Source organism: Tenrec ecaudatus, chromosome 1, assembly GCF_050624435.1.
Source record: "Tenrec ecaudatus isolate mTenEca1 chromosome 1, mTenEca1.hap1, whole genome shotgun sequence".
In the NCBI taxonomy this organism is placed as follows: domain Eukaryota; kingdom Metazoa; phylum Chordata; class Mammalia; order Afrosoricida; family Tenrecidae; genus Tenrec; species Tenrec ecaudatus.
The window spans coordinates 67,692,490-67,715,859 of NC_134530.1; the positions used below are offsets into that span (position 1 = coordinate 67,692,490).

Below are 23,370 nucleotides of genomic sequence, written 5' to 3' on the forward strand. Positions count from 1 at the left end.
AATATTATAGAGACAGCAACTGGACCAACCTTTCCTGGGGGGCATGGAAGGGAAGCAGGCAGTGGTGAGGTGAGCAGTGAGCCAGTTATGATGGTTAAAGGGGAATAGTAAGTGTTCTACAATTGATAACGAGGAGGATGTAGCTTCTCTGGGCCTGTTTGATCAATCGAATTGCATCAGAGGAATTAGTGAGAGGTGAACGATGTGTAAACATGATAGTGGGACAGGAGGAAAGAAGTAAAAGAGGAAAGAAGGGGGAATATATATGTATGTATACATATAAATATGTAGATATGGAAATACATTAATATGTGTATTTATTTTTATATGTATATATAACTAATAAAACAAGGAAGTAGGCGGACGGTGGGTCTCTATTTAAATCTTACCTCAGTAAAAGATCAGTTTGCTCTAATAATGTTGCATGTATGACACTCACTTTCCTGACATGTCTGCTGAAGATAAAATGGGTGCACAAGCAAATGCGATGAAGAGAGCTGATGGTGCCCAGTTATTAAAAGATATGTCTGGGGTCTTAAAGGCTTATATTTAAACATGTGGCCATCTAGCAAGCAACAAAGCCCACATGGAAGAAGCACACCAGTCTGTGCGATCATCACATGCCAACCGTAATAGGTATCAGAAGTTCAAAAGCAAGCAAATCAATATGAAGGGGCATAGGTGTAGTGGAGACTAAAAATCCACCTGTAAGATAATTGGAAAGTCCCTCTCAGAAGAAACACATGGAAGGGATGATAAATCCAGGGAGTAGTATAGCCCTGATGGACCACATAACTACCCTCTAGTTCTTTAATATTTCCTCCCTTTATTATTATGGTTCTTATTTGTTTATCTCACAAATCAAATTTAGTTTGTGTATGTTTGTGTGGTAGTTATCTAATCTGTTGTCAAATTGAGAGAATTAAGAGTGAAGGGGTGGAGTCTAGCCTGTCAATCAGATTATAGCTTCATGACCTCATTTTGAGCCACTAAGGAGGTAAATAGTTCACTTGAGGAAGGACACAGGCTCAGTCCCTGTGAGACATATTTGTTGACAAGATACATGGAGACAGACTGATGGTAGCCAGACCCTCGGAGCTGAAGAAGTCACTTGGAGACCCTTGCCACCACTGAGATGCCAGCTCCTGCCACTGGATCCACAAGACTTTCCACCCACTGGTCTGTGATCATCCTGTATTCACCCTCATTGCATGTGTTTCGTGAGTCTGAAGAGGAATTTATAGAGTGGTGTCACACATATGTGCTAATACCAGACTTATGGACTCGATCTGGACTGGGCTGGAATGTTTTCTCAATATTTAACTGCTCTTGTATATAAAGATCTGTCTTATACACATGTGAGTGTCTCTGAATTTGTTTCTCTAGTCTACTTTGACTAACACAGATTGTTTGTATACTGAAGATCATTTGGTACATGAAAACTAAGATAGATAACTCTTCAGGGAGGGGACAAAGAAGAGCTGCTATAGAGATCAAGAAAAAGAACATGTTTTGAAACTGATTGTGGTAGAAATTGTACAATACTGCTAGATGTGAATGAAGTATGGAGGAGAATCATTTGTTTGAGAATTTCCAGACAAATATTAGGAATGTTTAATCTCTCAGAAGTGTTCAGACTGGCCTGGATATGGTATAGCGGTATTATTGCTAAACACTGTGTGACTATTGTCAGCTGGGAGAGGAGAGGATGAATGGGAGCATTTCACAGGATGCCTATTGTTTCAAGGCACTGTATTAGATACATTGTTTACATTGCCCCTACTTCTTATAGAAATCTCAAGAGTTCAGACTATTAGTCCCGCCTTACATTATGATAAGATAGAGGATCAGAAAGTTTACATAATTTTCTCAAGATGACAAGCACATGCGTAGTGGGGTCAGGATTGAAATCCAAGCCTGTGTAGCTCCACAGCTGATACCTGGGGTATCATTTATGTGAATGTAATTCTCTTGTAGGCTTCATGATGTGGATGCTTCCTGAGCAGAACCAAAGCTGGGTTTCTGAATTTATCCTGCTTGGCTTCTCCACTGACCCCATCTCCAACAGGATCCTCTTTGTTGCCTTCCTTCTCCTGTACCTGAGTGCGATCCTGGGCAATGGGCTCATTATCACGCTGATATGCCTGGACTCACATCTCTACACTCCCATGTACTTCTTCCTCTGTATTCTCTCCATACTGGACATGGGCTATGTCACCAGCACCATGCCTCAGATGCTGGTGCACCTTCTCACTCACTCTCGGGCCATCTCCTTTGCTGGCTGTTGGGTGCAGATGTATATGTTTTGTGCCCTGGGCCTATCTGAGTGCATCATCTTTGTGGTCATGGCCTATGACCGATATGTAGCCATTTGCTACCCATTGCGTTACACTGTTATCCTCAGCTGGGGAATGTGCACACGACTGGCAGCTGGGACCTGTGTCTGTGGTTTCTTCTTCTCTCTAATTCATACTTTTCTCACAATGAGGCTGCCCTACTGTGGGCCCAACATCGTCAACCACTACTTCTGTGAAAGTCCCTCGGTACGGAGCTTGGCTTGCATGGATACCCACCTCATTGAGATGGTGGACCTGATCATGAGTGTGTTTGTGAATATCACTCCAAGTTGTCTTATTCTGGCCTCTTATATCCGTATTGTCCAGGCCATTCTCAAGATCAAATCCACCAGGGGCCGTTGCAAGGCCTTCTCCACCTGTGCTTCCCACCTAACAATGGCCACATTCTTCTACGCCCCGGCTATATACATCTACCTGAGGCCCGACTCCAGCTACTCCCCGGAACGCGACAAGCAAATCGCTCTTTTCTACAATGTCTTCACGGCGTTGCTCAATCCTGTCGTCTACAGTCTGAGGAACAAGGACATCAAGGGGGCTTTTCTCAAGGTGATGGGGGATCGTAGGGGGACAAGCTGAACAAGAGGACTTTGCTAGAATGTTTAATGCTTAGGAAAAGGACAGTATCCAATATTTTGAACAAACATTGTACCTTTGAACATTGTGCATTTTTCAACATGTCCTGTGGAACTATTGTAAAACATGGAAGCAACATGTCTACATTGATCATCTTACTCCATTGTGGTGTAACAACAAGCAACTTAATCTTCTCAGTGGCTTCCAACAGCAGTTCCATATATTCTTGTTCCAAGTCAGTTGGAGGTTGACTGTAAGCCTTTCTTAATCTTGGCTTGTGGCTGAAGAAAGAGCCCTACTTGAAGCATCCTTGTGACAGCAGATAAGAAGATAAAGTTAAATAAATGATGACTCTTTCAGCTGAAGTGACATGCATCCCTTTGTCTTCAGCCTATTGGGGAAACAAGTCATGTAGTCCTGTCTGATGGATCTGTAAGCTCTCCACACTGAGAACAGAACATTAGAGCTTAACAATTCAATTTATAGCAATGGAGCGGGAACCAATGGTGTATATGCAAACAACATACAACATGATAAATTTAAGTGGAGTAGCATGTGTATTACACCAATTTGTCCAGAGAAACAAATCCAGTGACACTCATATATGTATAAGAAAGAAAGAAAAAGAAATCACACAAAAATAGAATAAAATTATATTCCAGCCCTCTACTGGTCTGAGGGACAGTGAACTGGCCCCCATGTAAGGAAAAAGTAAGAAAGAACATTATATCAAAAGTAATTATATATCAAGAAAGCATCCCATCCCAGTCCAATTCAAGTCCATAAGTCCTTCTTCTGACTCCTGTAGCCACATGCAATAATGCAGAATACAGAAAGACCACAGGCTGGTGAATGCAGAGTTGTGTGGGTCCAAGATAGGTGGAAACATGGCAGGAGTTTGGCAGTTCTCAGGGGGCCAGCAAGCAGGAAGATGAAAGGGAGATAGGGCCCTCCTTATGAGCAGACCAAGCCCCCAAGGGGTACAGCAACAGGCTGGGACCTGATTGACAGGTGTGAACTTACCCCTAGCCAGGAGTGTCTAGTTGACAGATGTAAGTATCACAATGTGGCAAAAGAAACAGTAAAAGGGCAAGGTGCTACATGTTAGAATGGGACATTCAAACAGCAAATATCTGTAGTGAACTCTGAAAAGTAATCACATAGGTTGTGGAACCACTACTGTTCATGGAGGAGTTCTGGTAGTGTGGTGGGTTATGCATTGGCTTGCTAACCTCAAAGTCAGAAGTTCAAAACTGCCAATCGCTTATTGGGAGAAAGATGAGGCTTTCTACTCCCAAACAAAAATATTTACAGTGTACAAAAACCCACAGGGGAAGTTCTACTCTGTCCTATTGGATTACCATGAGTCAGAATCAGCCTAAGACAGTCAGTGAGTAAGGGGTGGTGGTGTGTGTAACCAACAGAGATCATGAGAAAACTGTGATGTATTATGTAGCGAGCCATAGAAAGGGATATGAGGTTTACTATTCGTGATCTGGATTCTGGTCCCACCCTTGCTAACTTGCTGTGTGACCTGAAGTAGAAAACCTGAGTAGACCCTTAACAAAAAGGAAAATTGAGCCAATCATTTAAAACTCCTAAGAACAGCAAAAAAATCTGGTCCCAGATGGTTCAGCTAGTGAATTCTAGCAAATATTGAGAAGAAATCACACCAATTTTTACTTAAGATTCCAGATAAAAGAAAAGTATGGAGAATTCACGAATTAATTTTATGAATTGAATGTAATCCTGATACCAAAACCAGGCAGAGTCATCACTAAAAAGAATATTGTAGACCAATATTTGTTATGAAAATAGCTATAAACATTCTAAATAAAATCATAACAATAGAATCAAAGAATATGTATGTGCGTATGCATATGTACATGCACACACACATCCGGAGATATGAATATATCATGACAAAAAGGAATTCATGCCAAGTAGTCAAAGATGTTGAACATTAGAAAAACAATCACTGTCATCATGTAGATAACATGAAGGAAAGTGACCGTATGATCATAGCAATTGATGCACAAACGATATTTGACACAATCCCAAACCCGCTCTGGGTAAAAGCACTCACAAACTAGGACGAGAAGAGAGATCCCTCAGCATAACACAGGGCACGTGGACAAAGCAATAGCGGACACCAATCTCAATGGAGAGAAACGGAAAGCCTCCCCCTGTGATTGGGACCCACACAAGGATGCTCCTTCTCCCCACTCCCATTGCACTCTGTGCTGCGAGTCTTAGCCAGAGGTCTCAGAACCCAAATTGGTGAAGAGAAAGCAAAATTCTATTTGCAGATGATATTATACTATGCATAGAAAAATGCCCAAACATAGCAAGAACAATTTTGGAACTAACAGCAAGATTTAGCAAAGTGGCAGGGTACAAAATCAGCATACAAAAATGAATTGGATTCCTTTATGGAACAAAGCAAGCTCTGAAAAAGAAATCATTTATAATAACCACCCCCAAAGAAGAAATACTTAGAATTCAATTTCACTGGAGAGATAAAACCAAACCAAACTGACTGCATTCAGTCATTTATGACTCTTGGTGGCCTTATTGGGCAGGATCGAGCTGCCCCTGTGGTTTTCCAAGACTGTAGTGCTTTTTTTCAATCACAATTCATCCATCCTTTGTGTCAAGCACATTTGCACATTTGTACCATCATCATGTTCAAAACATTTACTTTCTACTTGAGCCCTTGGTGTCATCTCCTCATTTGTGCCCCTCCCTCCCTGTGGTACTTGCATAATCATTTGTCACTTTGAGGATTAAGAGTGAAGGGGTGGAGTTTAGGCTGTCAATCAGGATATAGTCAATGAGGCCTCTGTGTGGCCTACTACTCCTGGGAATTCTGGGAACTCTGAATTTCCTCCTTGGAGGTGGAGACACTTCTCTCTCTCTGTTCACTCCCTGGGAGACATTGCAGCTGACAAGACACATGGAACTACGCTAGTGCCTTTTGCTGGAGAAGCCACATGGATCACCCTGATGCAAGCAGACCTCTGGAGCCAGCGAAACCACTTAGAGATCCCTGCCAGCGCTGAGATGCTTATATGCCATTGGATCCCAAGACTTTCTCCCCACTGGCCTGTGATTCTCCTGCATTCAATGTCATTGTAACTGTTTCATGAGTCTGAAGAAGACTTTATAGATTGGTATTGGACATAAGGGCTAATTTAGGACTTATGGGCTTGGACTGGACTGGGTTGGGAAGCTTTCTTAATATAAAATTTATAAAACTCTCTTATACACATATGGGTTTCTATGGATTTGTTTCTCTCGTCTACCTAGATTAACACTCTCCCCACCACCCTCCCTCATGAACCTTTGATAATTTATCAATTATTATTTTTTCATACATTATACTGACCAATGTTTCCCTTCACCCACTTTTCTGTTGTCCATCCCCCAGGGAGTTATAGGTAGATCATCGTGATCAGTTCTCCCTTTCTCCCCCACTTTCCCCTTACCTTCCTGGTATCTCTACTCTAATTTTTGGTCCTAAGGGGTTTGTCTGTCCTGGATTCCATGTGTTTCCAGCTCTTATTTGTACCCGTGTACATACTCTGGTCTAGCATTATTTGTAAGGTAGAATTAGGATCATGATAGTGGGGTGGGGAGGAAGAAGCATTAAAAAACTAGAGGGAAGTTGTGTGTTTCATGGGTGATATACTGACTGATCTCTTCCTTGTGACCCTTCTGTAAGGAGGTGTCCAATTGTCTACAGATGGGCTTTGGGTCTCCACTCTGCATTCCCCTTCATTCACATTGATAAGATTTTTTGTTTTGGGTCTTTGATACCTGATCCCATTGACACCTAATGATCACACAGGCAGGTTGGTGTGCTTCTTCCATGTGAACTTTGTTGCTTCTCAGATATATGGCTGCTTGTTTGTCTTCAAGCCTTTAAGAGCCCAGATGTTATATCTTTTGATAGCCTGGCACCATCAGCTTTCTTCTCCATATTTGCTTATGCACCCATTTTGTCTTCAGCGATCATGTCAGGAAGGTGAGCATCACAGAATGTCAGGTTATTAGAACAAAGTGTTCTTGCTACATTTATACTTAACATATAAATATATGTACATAGATCTATTTCCCTATAGTTATATATAAATATATTTACCTATGTACATGCCTGTATTTAGACCTCTATAAGTGCCTTTTGCCTCCTAGTACTAGCCTCTATTTTCTTTTACTTTCCTCTTGTCCCACTATCATGTTTGGCCTTCATTCAGATTTCAGTAAATCCTCTCAGTTACATTGCCCTTGATCAAGCTCTACCAGTCATTCTATGCCCTCCTTGCCATCAATTTTAGATCACTTGTTGTTCCCTTTCCCCTGAGTTTGTTAACACCTGCTTCCTTTCCCCACTTCTCTCTCCCATGTCCCCTGGAACCATCGGTCCTGTTGTTTACTCCTAAGACTCGAATTCTCTAAGGGGAATTGAAATCCTCATCTTTTCTGCATGGAGGGCCCAGTGGTTTCAGACTGCTAACCTCTGGGTTAGCAGCCCAATGCATAACCCACTGTGCCACTAGACTCCCTAGAGAACCAAAAGACCTATAGGAAAAAAAAATATTACAAAACATCACTAAAAGAAACCCAAAGAGACCTACCTAAGTGGAAGCCTATATTATACTCATGAATAGGAAAATCTAACATTGTCACAAATGCTAAATAATCTGCAGATTGGTACAGAGGAAATATCCATACATGAACCTTGAGCAGACTAGTGAATTCTCTTCAGACTGCTCCACCTGAGGCACAGGCCACTCTGGCCCTTTCTGGCTGTCAGAACGGGGAACAGCAAGTTCTCACCTGGCCAACCTTAAATCACTCAGCTTCTCCCATGGCACACAGTGGTCTCCAACAGGAGATAGGAGGGTGTAGCGGTTACACAATCTCCTAGCAACTTGTGATGGGGTGGAGTCTAACCTGTCAATCAAGTTACAGCTTGATGACCTCATTTGGAAGTGCTAAAGAGATAGATAGCTCACTGGAGGCCAGATACTCTCTCTGCTTGTCTCCCTGTGAGAGATTCCTATTGACAAGACTCATGGAGCTACGCTAGAGCCGGGGAACTGGAGGAGCCATGTGTAGACCCATGCCAGCACTGAGATGCTTCCACTGCCACTGGATCCACAAGACTTTCCACACACTGGTCTGTCATATTCCTGGACTTGTCATTGCATATCTGCCTGCATCTAAAGAGGATTTCTTGGACTAGTATTGACATATGGGGTAATATCGGACTTACGGACTTGATCTGGACTGGGCTGGGATATTTTCTTAATGGACAATTGCTCTTTCATTTCATACAAAGTTCTCACATACTTATGAGTGCCTCTGTATTTGTGTCTCTACTTAACACAGACCAACACATTATGTTGCCAAGAGTGAGGCACTAGAGAAAGAAATCATGAAGATGGAGAGTGGATGCTTGCTTGACCTCTGCCTCATTGCAGTTTTTCTTCTTTGGCTGGCCAGAGGTTAGATATGGCCATGCAGTTTACTGGGGTTTTTTTTTTTTCCTGGAAACAATATAGGAAGTTAAGTTTTGATCTTTTTCTTTGTTTGTTGTCTTTGGTTATTCCTGTTTGAAATGATAAAAATGAATGTTGTCAATGTATATATTGAGTTTAGGTATAGAATTTCTCAGAGACGATGCTGTTTCGTAACAATGGCTGACAAAAGGTCAAAATGGATGACAGAAAGCTTGGCCCTGGCTTGATTCAGTCAGAGGCCTAAAGCTATACTTCGTATCAATGAAATAATTTAGATAAGGATTAAGATAACCTTCGATAAGGGTTGAACTTGAAGCTTTAAAAATTGAGTTTAGGACATGGCTGTACTAGGTTTATACTGTGTTCTTCTGCCTACTCTTATTGATATGATTAATAGAAATGATTCTTTGGAAGTATAAATAGAGAGTTTGTAAGGTAACTGTTTCAACCACCAATTTGAAAACGTCAAATAGGTTAGGCCATGTCCGCAAAGAAGACTCTGAAAAGATAAGCCTCACCCAGTGTCTTGAATGCTCAGGAACTTTGAAGGTGAAGACACTTTCCTAAGGGGCTGTTATTGACAGATTGAACAAAAAAGGAACTGTTTGGCTCTTTGAACTTGAACTAATAGTTTGATTCAGAAGCTGAACAAAATCTGGAACCATCAAGAAACTCTCCTTTCTAGGGCCGAATGGTAAAGGGAGCCTGTGGCAGCCTGAAATGCTTGCTAGGTGAGCAATTGGATCCACTTGCTAAGTGGGAGTGGGAGAAGAGCAGCAACAAAGAGATGGGTTGAGTCCGTCCACTGACACCCGTGGAGCTGGTTTACAGGAACTAGGGGAGATAAGATCGGGTTGACTGGTCTGAAGTTAATGACCTAGCACAAGGGAGTAGGGTTGTTGTTGAGAGTTTGCGAAAGGCCTCTGAGCTAAAGACTAGGTGACCAATGGGCACCCTAATGAGAGTAAGTGAGGCAGCCCACATGGAGTTGACCAGAACCCGACCAGATGAAGAAGAGATTTTTAGCCTGTGAACTGGTGCATATTACTGCTGAACTTATGGATGGCCTGTCCCAAATTAAGTTTTCTTGTGGATGCAGACTTCACAAGGTTCCAACTAGAATGAAAATTCTTCAAATCAAAGATTAGGATTGTCTCCTCAGACCACTGGCTTGGTGTAAGTGGGCAGTATAGAAATTAGCTATCCAAAATTGGGCCGTTAAAGGCATGAAATAGGTGGCTTGCAAACTTTCATAGGTGGGAAAATATATTCATAGGATTAGTCTATAGTTGTTCACTTAAGTGCAATTGTTAGGCATGGAATATTTTTGTGTTGCTCACTTATAGAATATTATGTTTAAATGAGGCTTTAGAACATGTTGAGTTGCGCGCATTTTAGTTTTATCCTGTTAGGTACAGATATGATTTTATTATTGTTTTGTTAAAATTATGTATGGCTAAAGAGTTGGGTAAAAGTGTCAAGTTGGTGGCGAGGTCCCCAGGGAATGCTGAAGGTGGTCTTCAGGCCCAGGGGGGTGGTGCCCAAACAGACTGGACTGGAAAACACTCCTAAAGGTGAAAAAACTGTCCTTGAATTAACAATAAGCTTTTCTTTCTTGTGTTTTGTTTGTTTTCTTTTGTCATTGGTTTGTTGTTTTGCTGCATATTGTTGCTTGGTTTTGCTCTGTCTTGTTTTTGTGCATGTTATTATCTCCACAGGTCTGTCTAAATAAGATAGGCTGGATCAACAATCTGGAGGAGAAAACAACGGGACCAACAGTTCTGGGGGGGCATGGGAGAGGAGGGGGTGGAGGGAGAGGTAGTGGTGTTAACAAACCCAGGGACAAGGGAACAACAAGTGATCCAAATCATTGCTAAGGAGGGTGTAGGAGGCCTGGTAGGGTGTGATCAAGGATAATGTAACCAAAAGGAATTACTGAAACCCAAATGAAGACTGAGCATGATAAAAGGACAAGAAGAAAGTCAAAGGAAATAGAGGAAAGAGCTAGGAGGCAAAGGACATTTATAGAGGTCTAAATAAAGGCATGTATATATGCAAATATATTTATAAATGAGGATGGGGAAATAGATCTATGTGCATATATTTATAGGTTCAGTATTAAGGTAGCAGAAGGACATTGGACCTCCACTCAAGTACTCCCTCAATGCAAGAATACTTTCTTCTATTAAAATACATTCTATGGGGAAGGGAGACTCCAGATAGGGAAAGATATGACAAAATAACAATGTATAAATTACCAAGGGCAAATGAGGGAGGGGTCAGCGGGGATGGGGGGAAAACAAAAAGAGGACCTGATGCAAAGGGCTTAAGTGGAGAGCAAATGCTTTGAGAATGATTGGGGCAGGGAATGTGCGGATGTGCTTTATACAATTGATGTATGTATATGTATGGATTGTGATAAGAGTTGTATGAGCCCCTAATAAAATGTTTTAAAAAATAAAATAAAATACAATCTATGCTGCTCACTTTCCCGACACAACCGCTGAAGACAAAGTAGGTGAATAAGCAAATGTGGTGAAGAAAGCTAATTGTGCCCGGCAATCAAAAGATATAGCATCTGGGGTCTTAAAGGCGTGAAGTTAAACAAGTGACTATCTAGCTGAGAAGCAACAAAGCCCACATGGAAGAAGCACACCAGCCAAAAACAACAAATAGAAACACAGAATAGTAATATTAAAATATTCAAAGTAGATAGCACTCTGAAAGAGCTAAGTAGTAAAATTGAGCACTGGGAGGCTGAATTAGTGAGTTTGAAGGCAAATTTCTCTATACTAATTTATGAGAAAAATAATCTACAAAATATCTGAAGGATGTCTATGAATTATGTGGGAGTTATTAAGAAGAATAGCACATACCCGGAAGGCATTCTAGAACAGGGATAAACAACAACAAAAGGGTTTGTTTCTGCTGTTATTACTATTCTCATCACAATTATTTTTACCCTATTACAATGTCTGTCCCATCTATCCCTCTATTGTATCAGACAAGATGCGCTATTTTTAGGGACAGAAACATCCAGGACTCAGGTGCTGAGGTCAAGATTACATTGCTGTAATAGACTGTTACTGGATTTATCAACTACTTGTTCTTCAAATTCACAAAGCACACATCAGAGGATGGAGATTGGTGCACTGGAAACCCTGACTTGGAAGCTGGACATCTAGCTTCTTGTCCCCTACACTAATTCATAGCAGAGCCCTGATGATGTAGAGCAGTAGTTCTCAACCTGTGGGTCATGACCCCTTTGGGATCCAGTGACCCTTTCACAGGGGTCGCCTAAGACCATTGGAAAACACATAAATATTTCACAATATATAATTACATATTGTTTTGTGATTCATCACTATACTTTAATTATGTTTAATTGTGTTCAATTCGTAACAATGAAAATACATCCCACAGATATTTACATTGTGATCCATAAAAGTAGCAAAATTACAGTTATGAAGTAGCAATGAAAATAAGTTTATGGTTGGTTGGGGTCACCACACCACAAGGGACTGTATTAAAGTGTCGCAGCATTAGGAAGGTTGAGAACCACTGATGTAGTGGGTGATGACTTGGACGGATAACCACAAGGTTACCAGTTTGAAACCACCTGTTGCTCCATGGGAGAAAGATGAGACTTTCTGCTCCCATCAGGATTTACAGTCTTGGAAACCCACATGACAGTTCTACATGGTCCTATAGACTCAATATGAGTTGGAATCAATTTGAGGGCAATGAGGTTGAGGTTGATTTTTTGATTAACACTAATTCATGTAAGGTAATCACTTTCCTTCTCTGAGTTCAGTTTGTACAGATATAAAAGAAAAGGAAGAATCTGAGCCTGTCGACCTTCAGGACCCTTTTTGACAGTGACGTGAACAAGAGCAACCACAGGGACTCTCACAGGCGGGCTCAAGACAAGTGAGCAGTCATTAGTGGTCCTCAACATGACAGCAGTATCATCCTTGGTAAGTGGGCATTTACAGCAGTATCACCCTCGGTAAGAGGGAATTTACAACATTATCATCCTCGGTAAATGGGAATGTCATCACCTCACTTAAAGGAGCTCTGGGACAGCCCCATGTGTCCATTATTTGTCACTACAAAGTTCTGTGAGGATGCCCAAATGGACCATTAGAATGATCCTGATAAATAGCATCATCACCACCTCCCACTATGTGCTTAGTTCCTCTCCCCAGGCACAGCCCCAGAGGGAACTTGTGTTACCAAAGGAAAGCTAATGGCCAGAGTCCCTCCCATGGGCAATCTCAGCCTGGGGACAATTAGGGAGTCACAGATGCAGGCCCGGTGTTAGTAGGGCTGCCACAGCTCCCAGTTTCCACTGGTCACTGGCCTTAGGTTTCCCCTCAAGAACTGTGGGACTTCCCGGCAGAGAAATCATATTTCAGAGTCTGGTCTGCTCTTTCCTACCTATCCCCAGGCTGTCTGTCTTCCCACTTGTGAAAATGGCCAGCTCTTGGCCAGCAGGAGGGATTCCTGGTAAGAGTTCAGATGCAACCATTGATGGTGACAGATCCTAAAGGAAGTGCCGGATTGTGGTGTTGGTTCTCCTACTGTCTACTTGGATAATCTTGGTCAAGGCCCTCAACTACACCAGATCACAGGTAATTTATTTGGTAAAGTAAACCACGTTCATAGTCAGCATTCGTTATGAAATTCTGACTTTTAAAAGCCATGGTCTCTTTCCAGGCATCATTTTTCTCATCTATACAATGGGGACCTACATCTCTGTCTAGACTACCTCTTCAGGGCTGGAAGAAGGACTAAGATCTTGGCTTAAGGCCGTATTAACTGATATTTGCTCCATCCTCTGGAGGAATTTACAAGTCACCTTTTCCTCTCTCCTGAGTTCTGGGCTCCAAATCTCTCTTCTCTCTGAATATCTGGATCCATCAGACTCGTCTGGAAAAGTGGGCAATAGCTATGAGGACACTCACTGGGGAGACTTCTAAGACCTTAGCAGATTCTGAAGAAGAGCTCATGGTTGGAGGAGCCTTGGGGATTATATTCACCCACCTGAAGTCCCCAGGGTGCTTATGGAAAGTGGGTACAGAGAGGAGCCAAGACTTCTCCTGAGACTACTTAGTCAGTGAGTGGACCAATCAAGACTGGGACTCAGGCACCCAGAATTCAAGATCCAGGTTTCCCCTTCACACAGCTGTGCTTTTGAAGCATCTTTTAAAGAGGGTTGGTTATTCCATGGAAACGTGAGCAATGGAGACCTGGGTCACACACCTCTTCTGAGAACGCCCGAGCCCCGGCAGATTTCCATTCCAGGGCCTCAGAGAGTGCCCACCCTGACACCATGGGTGCGAGAATCTCTGTGCCAGGTTCCTCATTGGCTGTCTGCTTGGGTTCGCACCTTCCCGGGGACATGCGAGTGTGTGTGCTCTAATGCAACGGTTGGCTCCTGTTTTCTTGTTGTTGTCTCTACAGTTCGTGATGCATTTCTTTAGGACGGGGATTCTATCTGTTGTATCCGCCTGTCAATATCTGGTACCCACAGGATGGCAGACTCATGGAATAGATTCAATAAAGGATTTTTGATTGGATGAGCAAAAATAATATTTGCTCTTAAAGAAATACAAACAGGAAGAAAGGCTGAGAAGAGGGAAAGAAGAGGATAAGCTATCACCCAGGATGACCCCCCCGTGCCCCCCGCCCCTTCACCTGTGGTTTGACATGCTATGATGGCTGACTTCTGGCTCTGATGCTGGAAACTATGGTGCCAGTAGTTCCAATTCCACGAGGGCCACTCAAGGGGAGCAATTTCACCCAAGCTTCCAAACTACGAAGAAGGAGTAGACAGTCCACTTCTGAGGGAGTAGACTTTGAAGAACTTACAATCAGCGGTGGAGCATTGTCAGATATCGTATTGAGAGATGAACCACTCAGGGTGGAAAGAACTCAAAATACGACTGAGAAAGAGCTGCCTTCTCAAAGCAGAGTTGCCTTTAATGACATGGAAGGACCATTGTTTGCTGATGAGACATAACTCAGAATGAGAAGAAACGCAAGGATCCATTTATCTGTGGAACATTAAATGTATGAATTACGAATCCAGGAAAATTGGAAATTATAAAAAGTGAAGTACAATACAAGAAGGTCAATATCTTAGGCATTAATGAGCTGAAATAAACTAGTTTGCACCATTTTGAATCAGATATCCGGATGACTTACTAAAACAAATGAAAATATCAAGAGGAATGGCATTGCATAATCAGAAAGAATATTTCCAGATTGATCCTGAAGGACAATGCTCTCTGTGATAGTATCATATCTATAAGGTTATGGGGATGATTAGTTAATAAATTACAATACAGATTTAAGCACAATCCTCTAAAGCTAATGAAAAATTTGAAAAATTCTGCCAACTTCTTCAGTCGGAACTTGCTCAAACATACAATCAAGATGCATTGATAATTACTGGTGATTGGAATAGAAAATTTGGAATTAAAGAGAAAAGAATAATAATCAGAAAATATGGCCTCCGTCATAGAAAAAAGCTGGAGATCACATGATAGAATTTTGCAAGACCAATGACTATTAAACATAGCTTTTTCAATAACATAAATAGTCACTATACGTGCAGGCTTTGCCAAATGAGATACACAGGAATAAAATTAACTACATTTGTTAAAAGATACAATGGACAAGTTCAGTATTCTCAGCTGAAACAAGATCAGGGGCCAACTGCAGAACAGACCACCAGTTGCTCACATACAAGTTCAGGTTGAAGTCAAAGAAAAAACAAGTGCACAAGAAGTAAATACAACTTTGGTGTGTCCTTTCTGAATGTAGAGAACATGTCAAGAACAGATGTGACTCATTGAACACTACTGGGAGAAGCCCTGATGACATCAAGCCCATCATCCATGAAAACAGCAACAAGTCATTTAAAAGACAATAAAGGAGACGATAAATGTGGGTATTAGAAGCGACTTTAAAACTTACTCTTGAACATAAAGCAGCTAACACCATTGCAAGAAATGAAGGAAAAGAGGTAACCAGAAAATATCCAAGTTTAACACAAAAGGACAAATAGAATATCATAATGGAACGTGCAAAGACCTGGAGTTAGAAAGACAAAAGTGAAGAAGACGCTCAACGTATCTCAACCTGAGAATTCAAGAAAAATGCAAACCTAGAGTCTCAACATTGAAAGATTCTTATGTTGTTCAGCAAAATACTGAAGGCTTCAGTAAGCACCAGCAGAAAGGGAAGTAATACATAGAGTCGAAGCGCCAAACAATAGGAGGTTTTCCTTTCCCACGGTAGCTCAAGGATTCGAGGTGTAATTCAAACACAGGTCTAGCCGACAAACCAGAGCACCAGGAATCATGTCTTCAGTTCCCAGCATTTCTTTAGGGTGACGAGGATTTCCCTCCTCTCTGCTCTGGCTAATCATAACCCCTGGGAAGGCTGGAACAGGGAACAGTCTAATCGCAACTCCATGGAGCTCTCAGCATTACCTAATCCTGCACGATTCCCTCAGGACTCTCTGTGTAGCACTCCTGTTGGCGTCGTTCAGGGAATTTCCTCTTGGCATTCCCACTAGGACAGAGGAGTGCAGCTGCAGGATGCATAGCCTCTGTGGTGGTGAGGCGCGTCTCTTAGGAGAGCCTGCTGACGAGGTAGGAGCATAAAGCCTTGGCTATTCGGCCCACCCGGAGAATCCTGAGACGGCCATGTTTCCCTCTGTCAGCACCCCATAACTACACAAGGGAGTCTGGCCTGGAACTACTCCATGGAGGGCAAGGGAAAGAAGAGGCTCCAACCTCCAACTTTGAGAAATCTAGAATTTTTTAGAGAATAACTTGCTACACATCCTACTTTAATAGACTCCAAGAGGGCTTCCTTTTCATCTCCTCTCCATTAAGAGTAAGTGACATCCTCTAAGTGACTTGGTTTTGCACATACTTGAAGGTGAGATGATTGTTGAGACTTGGGGCAGTGCGGTCAGATCTTGGACCTCCTTGGCTATTGGAGGGCAACAGGAGCCTGGTCACTCAGCCTCCAAAATTTTTCTGTGGTGACATCCCACCATTCCATTTCCCTTTCCCGGTGTCACAATGGTCAGTCCTTACCATCGTATGTCTTCCTACTCCTCCCCCCTTTGTTGCTAATTTATTTAATAAAATGTATTGATGCTTTCTTTATGTCAAGTCATAATGCAGGCACTGTTGTTGTTAGGTGTAACAACGCACGTAACAGAGAGGAACTGCCTCAGGGCGTTTATTGGCCGATCACTACGTCTTTGGCCCATGTTCTATCGAGTGGATTTGAAGCCCCAACCTTCCACTGAGCAACTGAGAACTTAACTGTTTGAGCCACCAGGCTATTTTTTCTAGGCATTACAAAAGAGAAAGAATAAAATATTTATTGAGCTCAAAGTTCTCCAAGATGACCTGGACATACCTATTCAGGCCAGGCCAATGATTATCATGCTGAGTGCAGGTGAACAGAGGGATCACCAGGAGGATGGAGGCCCACTGTCCATGGTCTCCAAAGCTTGGGGCATTGTAGGTTAAGACAGATCCTCTTGGGTGTACATAATCCTGGCTATTTACCGCCCCCCTAAAAAATGGGGTTTAACTCCGGCTCAGAGACAAATGAAATGGTAACACTTTCCCAAGTGCCTTCTTTTGGAGGTGGGAAGAGATGCCTCATCAGCTCCCTCTGCCTTCCAACATATTCCTGTACCCTCCCACATCCAAAGAAGGTAGAAATGGTTGTTGGAAACTGATCATGCAAAATACTCTGTGCCTGCTATGATCGTGCCTTTGTTCTGAAGGGTTCTGTTTCTGTGTTGCCTGGTGGTCTTACTGTTTGCTTTGAATTCCAAAGAGTCAATGATAAGATTGATTCTATACCAATATCAGATGGCCAAAATATTGTGTTGATAGGGAAGTTTGCATTGTTCACCTTCTCACTTAAAATTGTTTGCTGGAAGCAGGAGAAAGGAAGAAATAAGGGTGAGATAAGGAATCAGACCACCTTGCTTCACATCCCAAATGTGCTCCTTATTAATCATATTATCAAGAACAAATCACTGTTTCTGTCAATGACTTCATTCTTTCGTGAATATGGAGGATGAGTTAAGTTAAATTAGCAGTATTGGACACGCAGAAATGGCTTAGCTATAATTTCTATTTACAAGAAAGTTATAAACTCACCTACATATTCATAGTTTATTGCGGATACTTACTCTAATGGGTTAACAGCAGAGAAAGATAATTTTCCCAAATTCCTGGACTTCCTTATAATGTATGTGAGAGCCTTAGAGGATTACTAGCATCGATCCATAGAAAGAATTAGCAGGATTGTTAGCACAATGAGGGGGCTAGAAGTAGATGAAGCATGTAATGTAGGTTTAGCAGGAGTAGAGAGGGCAAACAGTTTGGAGGAGCTGAATGGAACACGATGTTTGCACAGGAAGCGACTGCTGAGGTTGAAGTTCACGCGGATCATGTAGGAAAATCTCTGTGCTTCAGGTTAGCGTGATGGTGGATGGACAGACCTGGAAAGGTTTTAAGCAGGAGACAGGTGCAGTCAGAATTGCATTTGGAAACAGTCACTGGCAGCAAGCTCTGCGGGGATGTACTAGAGGAAGAGACTCCGAGTGTGGGGAGCAGAGAGGGACTGGGGGAGAAACGCAAGAAAGAAGTGGTGGGTTCCTGGCTGAGGCAGTGGGCGGGGTGGCTCTGATGGTGGGGGGGAGGCAGACTGGTTTGCAAAGAGATGAGACAGGACAAAAGACGACCTAGGAGGGCTTGAAGTCGCCTTGCACCCCAATTCTGTAACTGCTGAAAGCTAGCTTTGTCTACTTTGAACTTTACATAGATTAAATAGTACATTTTATCTTTTCTCCATTTCCCCCTTTCAACATTATGTGTGTGAAGTTCATACATAGTCTGTGGCTGTGATTCATTTATTCTCATTAACGTATAATATCTACTGAAGAATTCCACAATGTTTTCATCCATTTTCCTATTGGTTGATACTTCAGTAGTTTGTATTTGTGATTATGTAGCATACAGTCGTAACCATTTTTGTATGTATATTTTCTTGAACATATGTATGGGTGTATAAGTAGATAGGAATATAGGTAAAAACAGAATTGGCACTTAACAGGTTGTGCTGAAGATTAGCTATAGGAGATGTGGCTAAACATCTTGTAAAAAGGATTATCCAAATGTAAACTCCTATATTATTTGCTCCTTTCAATACTATTGTTCATTTCTGTTCTTGTGGTGAGTGTTTCATTGTGATCTTCATTTGCAATTCGTGGATGACTAGCAGTGTTGAGTACCTTTTCCCATGCTTAATGACCATTTTGGTAGCCTTTTGTATGAAATGTCCTGTCAAGTATTTTGATTATTATTCTCTTGCGTATTCTTTATATTCTTACTGATTTTAGGAGCTCTTTATTCTGGGCTTAAATCTTTGAAGTTCTTTACCTTCATGGAATTCAGTTGATAATTTTTCTGTCTGTGCTTGGTGTTTTTGTGAGTCATATTAAAGAAAAATTTGCCCATCCCAAGATGGTGAAGATATTTTTGTCTGATTGTAAAAATGTTGCGGCTTTATCTTTGCCACTTAAATCTACCATCCATCTGGAACTGATTTTTTTATATAGCGTGAATTAGGGAACCCCAATTTTTTCCAGTGTGAATATCCACATGATCCACTGATAATATTATCCTTTCTTCCTTTCAGTGTAGGATCAACTTTGTCATAATTCCAGTGACTGTATGTGCATCAAGGCATCCTGATGGTTAAGCATTACCAGGCTGCTAACCAAAAGGTCAGCAGCTTAAACCTACCAGCCACTCCACAGGCAAAAGATGCAGCAGTCTGCTTCATAAAGATTCACAGCCTTGGACATGTTATTGGGTGGTTCTATTAAGTCATATAGCGTCACTATGAATCAGAATCAACTCGACAACAATGGGTTTTTTGTGTGTGGTTTGGCTATCTAATGAATTGTAGGTATATAGTTTGCAACTATATAAGTACTCTATTATTTATTAATTTGACACCCTTAGATATAGTGTATGTATCAGGATCCAGTCAGGGGACCGAATGCTCCAGACATTTGAACAGGGGACATGGAATGTAAAAGTGGTTTATTAATAAAATTTGGGAAACTAGTAAAAGGCATAAAAGAGGATTCTGAGCAATCCAGAAACAGCAAGTGGATAAAAAACAAAACGCCTACTTCTTGGAGGCTGAAGGAGAATATACACTGGAAAGATGAAAGATTTAGGTGTTACTCTTCTCAGTCTCCCTGTGTCTGACCTCCTTTCCCCAAAAGACTTTTCAAATAGGGTGTGACTGCATCAGGATCATTCAGACCAGTATGTGCACACAAATGACCACTGTCTGGGGAAAGTAGTGCCTAAAGTTATGGTCAGAGGTGATCTGTAGATATGACCTATCTGGTGAGAAACAATTGTCAGAGTTATGGTGAGATCTGCTATGAAGGCAGCTTATCGGAGCAGCCAAGGACATAACCGGCTGCTGGACAGTGATGAGCACTGTGTGGCTGGGATCTGTCCACTGAGGTCAGTAGAGGTAAATCTACCAGCCCATCTGCACAATACTCTCCTGTCCCAAACGGAACAACAAGACAAACCCAACCTCAGACTCATTGCTTTGTACCATCACTTATCCCATTTCCGTTCAATAGTTCATGTTTCCACCCCCCACCCCTTTTCCTCATCCTCTGTCCTTGGGTAAATGCCGCACTTTTTTTTTTTTAAGCCTGGAATCTCTTTGACTTATATTTTCCAGGTTAAGTTCATGCTATGGAATTTCACCAGATCTCCATGTTCAAGAGAAGGAAGGATTCATAGCCTCATTTCCAAGATTGCTGGTGTCTGCACTGTGATAGTCCTGTTTTTCCCACCACCCAGCGACTCTGGCATCCTCCTTAGGCCTTTTCAGAGCAACACCCTAAGAATCACTGGGCAAGTGGCCCTGAAAACCATCTTTCTTTGCCAGATCTGGGTTGGGAATCTGGCCAATGTCATTGTCTTCTTTCATAATATCTATCCAGTCTTGTCTGGCCAAAGATTGAGTCCCACGCCGATGATTCTCACCTTCATGACTGTGGCCAACCCCTTGGTTAGTTTTTCCACAGGGATTCCCCACCCTTGGCAGCTGTTTTTTTAAAAAACATTTTATTAGGGGCTCATACAACTCTTATCAAAATCCATAATACACATACATCAATTGTATAAAGCACATCTGTACATTCTTTGCCCTAATCAAAACATTTGCTCTCCACTTAAGCCCTTTGCATCAGGTTCTCTTTTTTTACCCCTCCCTCCCCGCTCCCCGCTCCCTCATGAGCCCTTGACAATTTATAGATTGTTATTTTGTCATATCTTGCCCTATCTGAAGTCTCCATTCACCCCCTTCTCTGCTGTCTGTCTCCCAGGGAGGAGGTCACATGTAGATCCTTATAATCGGTTCCCCCTTTCCAACCCACTCACCCTCTTAAATGTGGATCATTCACACACAGCATGAGTTCACTTCCAGACCTGAAGGACAAAATAGGGCCACAGTCTTGGGGTGGGGGATGGGGGGTGGAGGGTAGATAGGGCTGTTGTACCACCATCTCTATGTTACCAGTATGTCTAGCCCCTTTTATGATTTTGAGTTCTGTTGAACATTTTTCTCTCACCTGATCCAGGACCTTCTAATGTGATCCTTTTCTGAGCAGTTTGTAGGGATAGCCAGGCACTATGCAGTCTGTTGGTCTCAGGCTTATGAAGACTGATGTTTGTATTGTCCATTAGTCACTGGACTAATTGTTTCCAGTGTCTTATTTCCGGCAGATAGAGAGAGCAATATTTACACCTTAGCTGGCTGTTCGTGAGCTTTCAGAGCTCCAACTACCACTCACCAAAGTGGGATGTAGGACATGGTCTGTGTGAACTCTGTTATCCCAGTTGACCTCAGTGTCTCTTAGGACTATGGCTCCAAGCCCCTAGATCCAGCTACACAACCCCTCGAGGTGTTTGCCTCTAAGAAGTTCTCACAGAGTTCCCACCAGTATGCTCCAACACATTCATGGATGGATTCGTGCAGGTCCTTTGTTTCTCTTGTGTTTATTGTGTTTATTCCTAAGTATTTCAGCTTTTCAGTGGCTTTTCTAAACAGCCTTGTTTTGGTGATTGCCGTACAGAGTTCTCTTTGTTACCATGAAGGAATCCAATGGTCTTTCACAGGTTCAGCTTGTACCCTGCCGCTTGGCTGAAGCTTTCAATTTGTTTCAAATTTTTTCTTAGTGGGGTTTCACCTCAAGATCTGTGATCTACCTTGAGTTTATTTTTATGCATGGAGGGAGGTAAGAAAGAGCCTCGCTTCATTTTGCTGCCGGTAGATGTCCACTTTTTCCAGCAACACTTGATGAAGAGGGTATGCGCTTCTCATGTGATATTTTGGGGGCCCTTATCAAAGATCAGTTGTCTGTATGGAGATGGTTTTATTTCTGGGTTTTCAGTTCTTTTTCATTGTTTGGAGTATCTGTCATTGTACCAATACCATGCAGTTTTGACAACTGTGGCTGTATAATATGTAAAGCATGCCCTCCCATTCTGTCCTTCTTCTTGAGGAGTTCTCTGCTAATTCTGGACTTCTTCCCTCTTCATATGAAGTTGGTAATCAGCTTTTCCAATTCTTTGAAGAAAGATGAGGGTATTTGTATCAGGATAGCATTAAACTTATATGGTGCCTTGGGCAGCATTGACATCTTGACTATATTCAGTCTTCGGATCCATGAGCATGGAATATTCTTCCATTTGTTGAGGTCACTCTTGGTTTCTTGTAATAGTATTCTGTAGTTTTCCTCATACAAATCTTTTGTTTTGTTTTGTTTTTAGTCAGGTGTATCCCTAGATATTTCAATTTGTGCTTTACTATTGTGAAGGGTACTACCTTTTTGATCCCCTCTTCTGTGGTCTTGTCCGAAGTGTACAGCAGTCAGATAGACTTCTGTTTGTTGATCTTGAATCCTGCCACTCTTCCATATTCCTTGATTGCTTCCTGTGATCCTCTTTTGCAGCTTTTTGGGTTTTCCATATATAAAATCATATCTGCAAATAAGAATAGTTTCACCTCTTCCTTTCCAGGTGAATACCTTTGATTCTTTTCTTTGCCTTATGCTGTTAGTTAGGACCTCCAGTATGATGTTAAATAAGAGTGGGGACAAGGCACATCCTTGTCTGGTCCCTTTTTTCAGTGAGATTTTTAAAAGTTTTTTTCTCCATTACCTACCACGTTGGCTGTTGGTTTTTCATATATGGCTTGTATTATATTGAGGAATTTCCTTTCCATGCCTATCTTCTTGAGTGTTAAAACAGGAATTGGTTTTGGATGTTGTCCAATGCTTTTTCTGCATTTATTGATATTATCATGTGGTGTGGTTCTGATAGTTTTTCATGTCAATGTGGCAAAGGATACTAACGGTCTTCTGTATGTTGATTATAGTCTTTGTTTTCTACTCATGTTGATTTTGGAGAGTTCCTATATGCTCATTCGTTTTTCTAGCTCACTAATCTTCTGCTATGTCTATTTTCTATTGAAATCAGCTGATGAATTTTTAATTTCAGCCTGTTTACGTTCTAGAATTTTTACTTGATTTTTTAAGAAAATGAGCTGTGATGTTTGGTGCTTGCCGATCTGGCAAGGGAGAAAGGCCCTTGTGAGTTTCCAAGCCCTTAACTCTTTGTGAGAGTAATAAGCCCAATCTTGCGCCTGCAGGGCAATTCGTGATTTTGAACCGATGTCTTTGCAAGTATCAGCCAACCTGTAGCCTCTATGATGTCTCAAGTGGCAGGGAGCTTGGCTTTTTGGAATATTTGTGAAATATTCCA

General features: G+C 41.8%; 1 protein-coding gene across 1 annotated transcript; it reads left to right on the plus strand.

Moving 5' to 3' along the window:
* The first annotated feature begins 1,985 nt into the window (after positions 1-1,985).
* Positions 1,986-2,933, plus strand: LOC142425043 (olfactory receptor 2A12-like). Its single transcript, XM_075530465.1, has one exon. It carries the CDS (start codon positions 1,986-1,988, stop codon positions 2,931-2,933), a length of 948 nt encoding a protein of 315 aa, XP_075386580.1.
* The last annotated feature ends 20,437 nt before the right edge of the window (positions 2,934-23,370 follow it).

Coding starts and splice junctions, on each gene's coding strand:
- LOC142425043 (XM_075530465.1), top strand. CDS start 1,986: ATGTGGATGCTTCCTGAGCAGAACCAAAGCTGGGTTTCTGAATTTATC.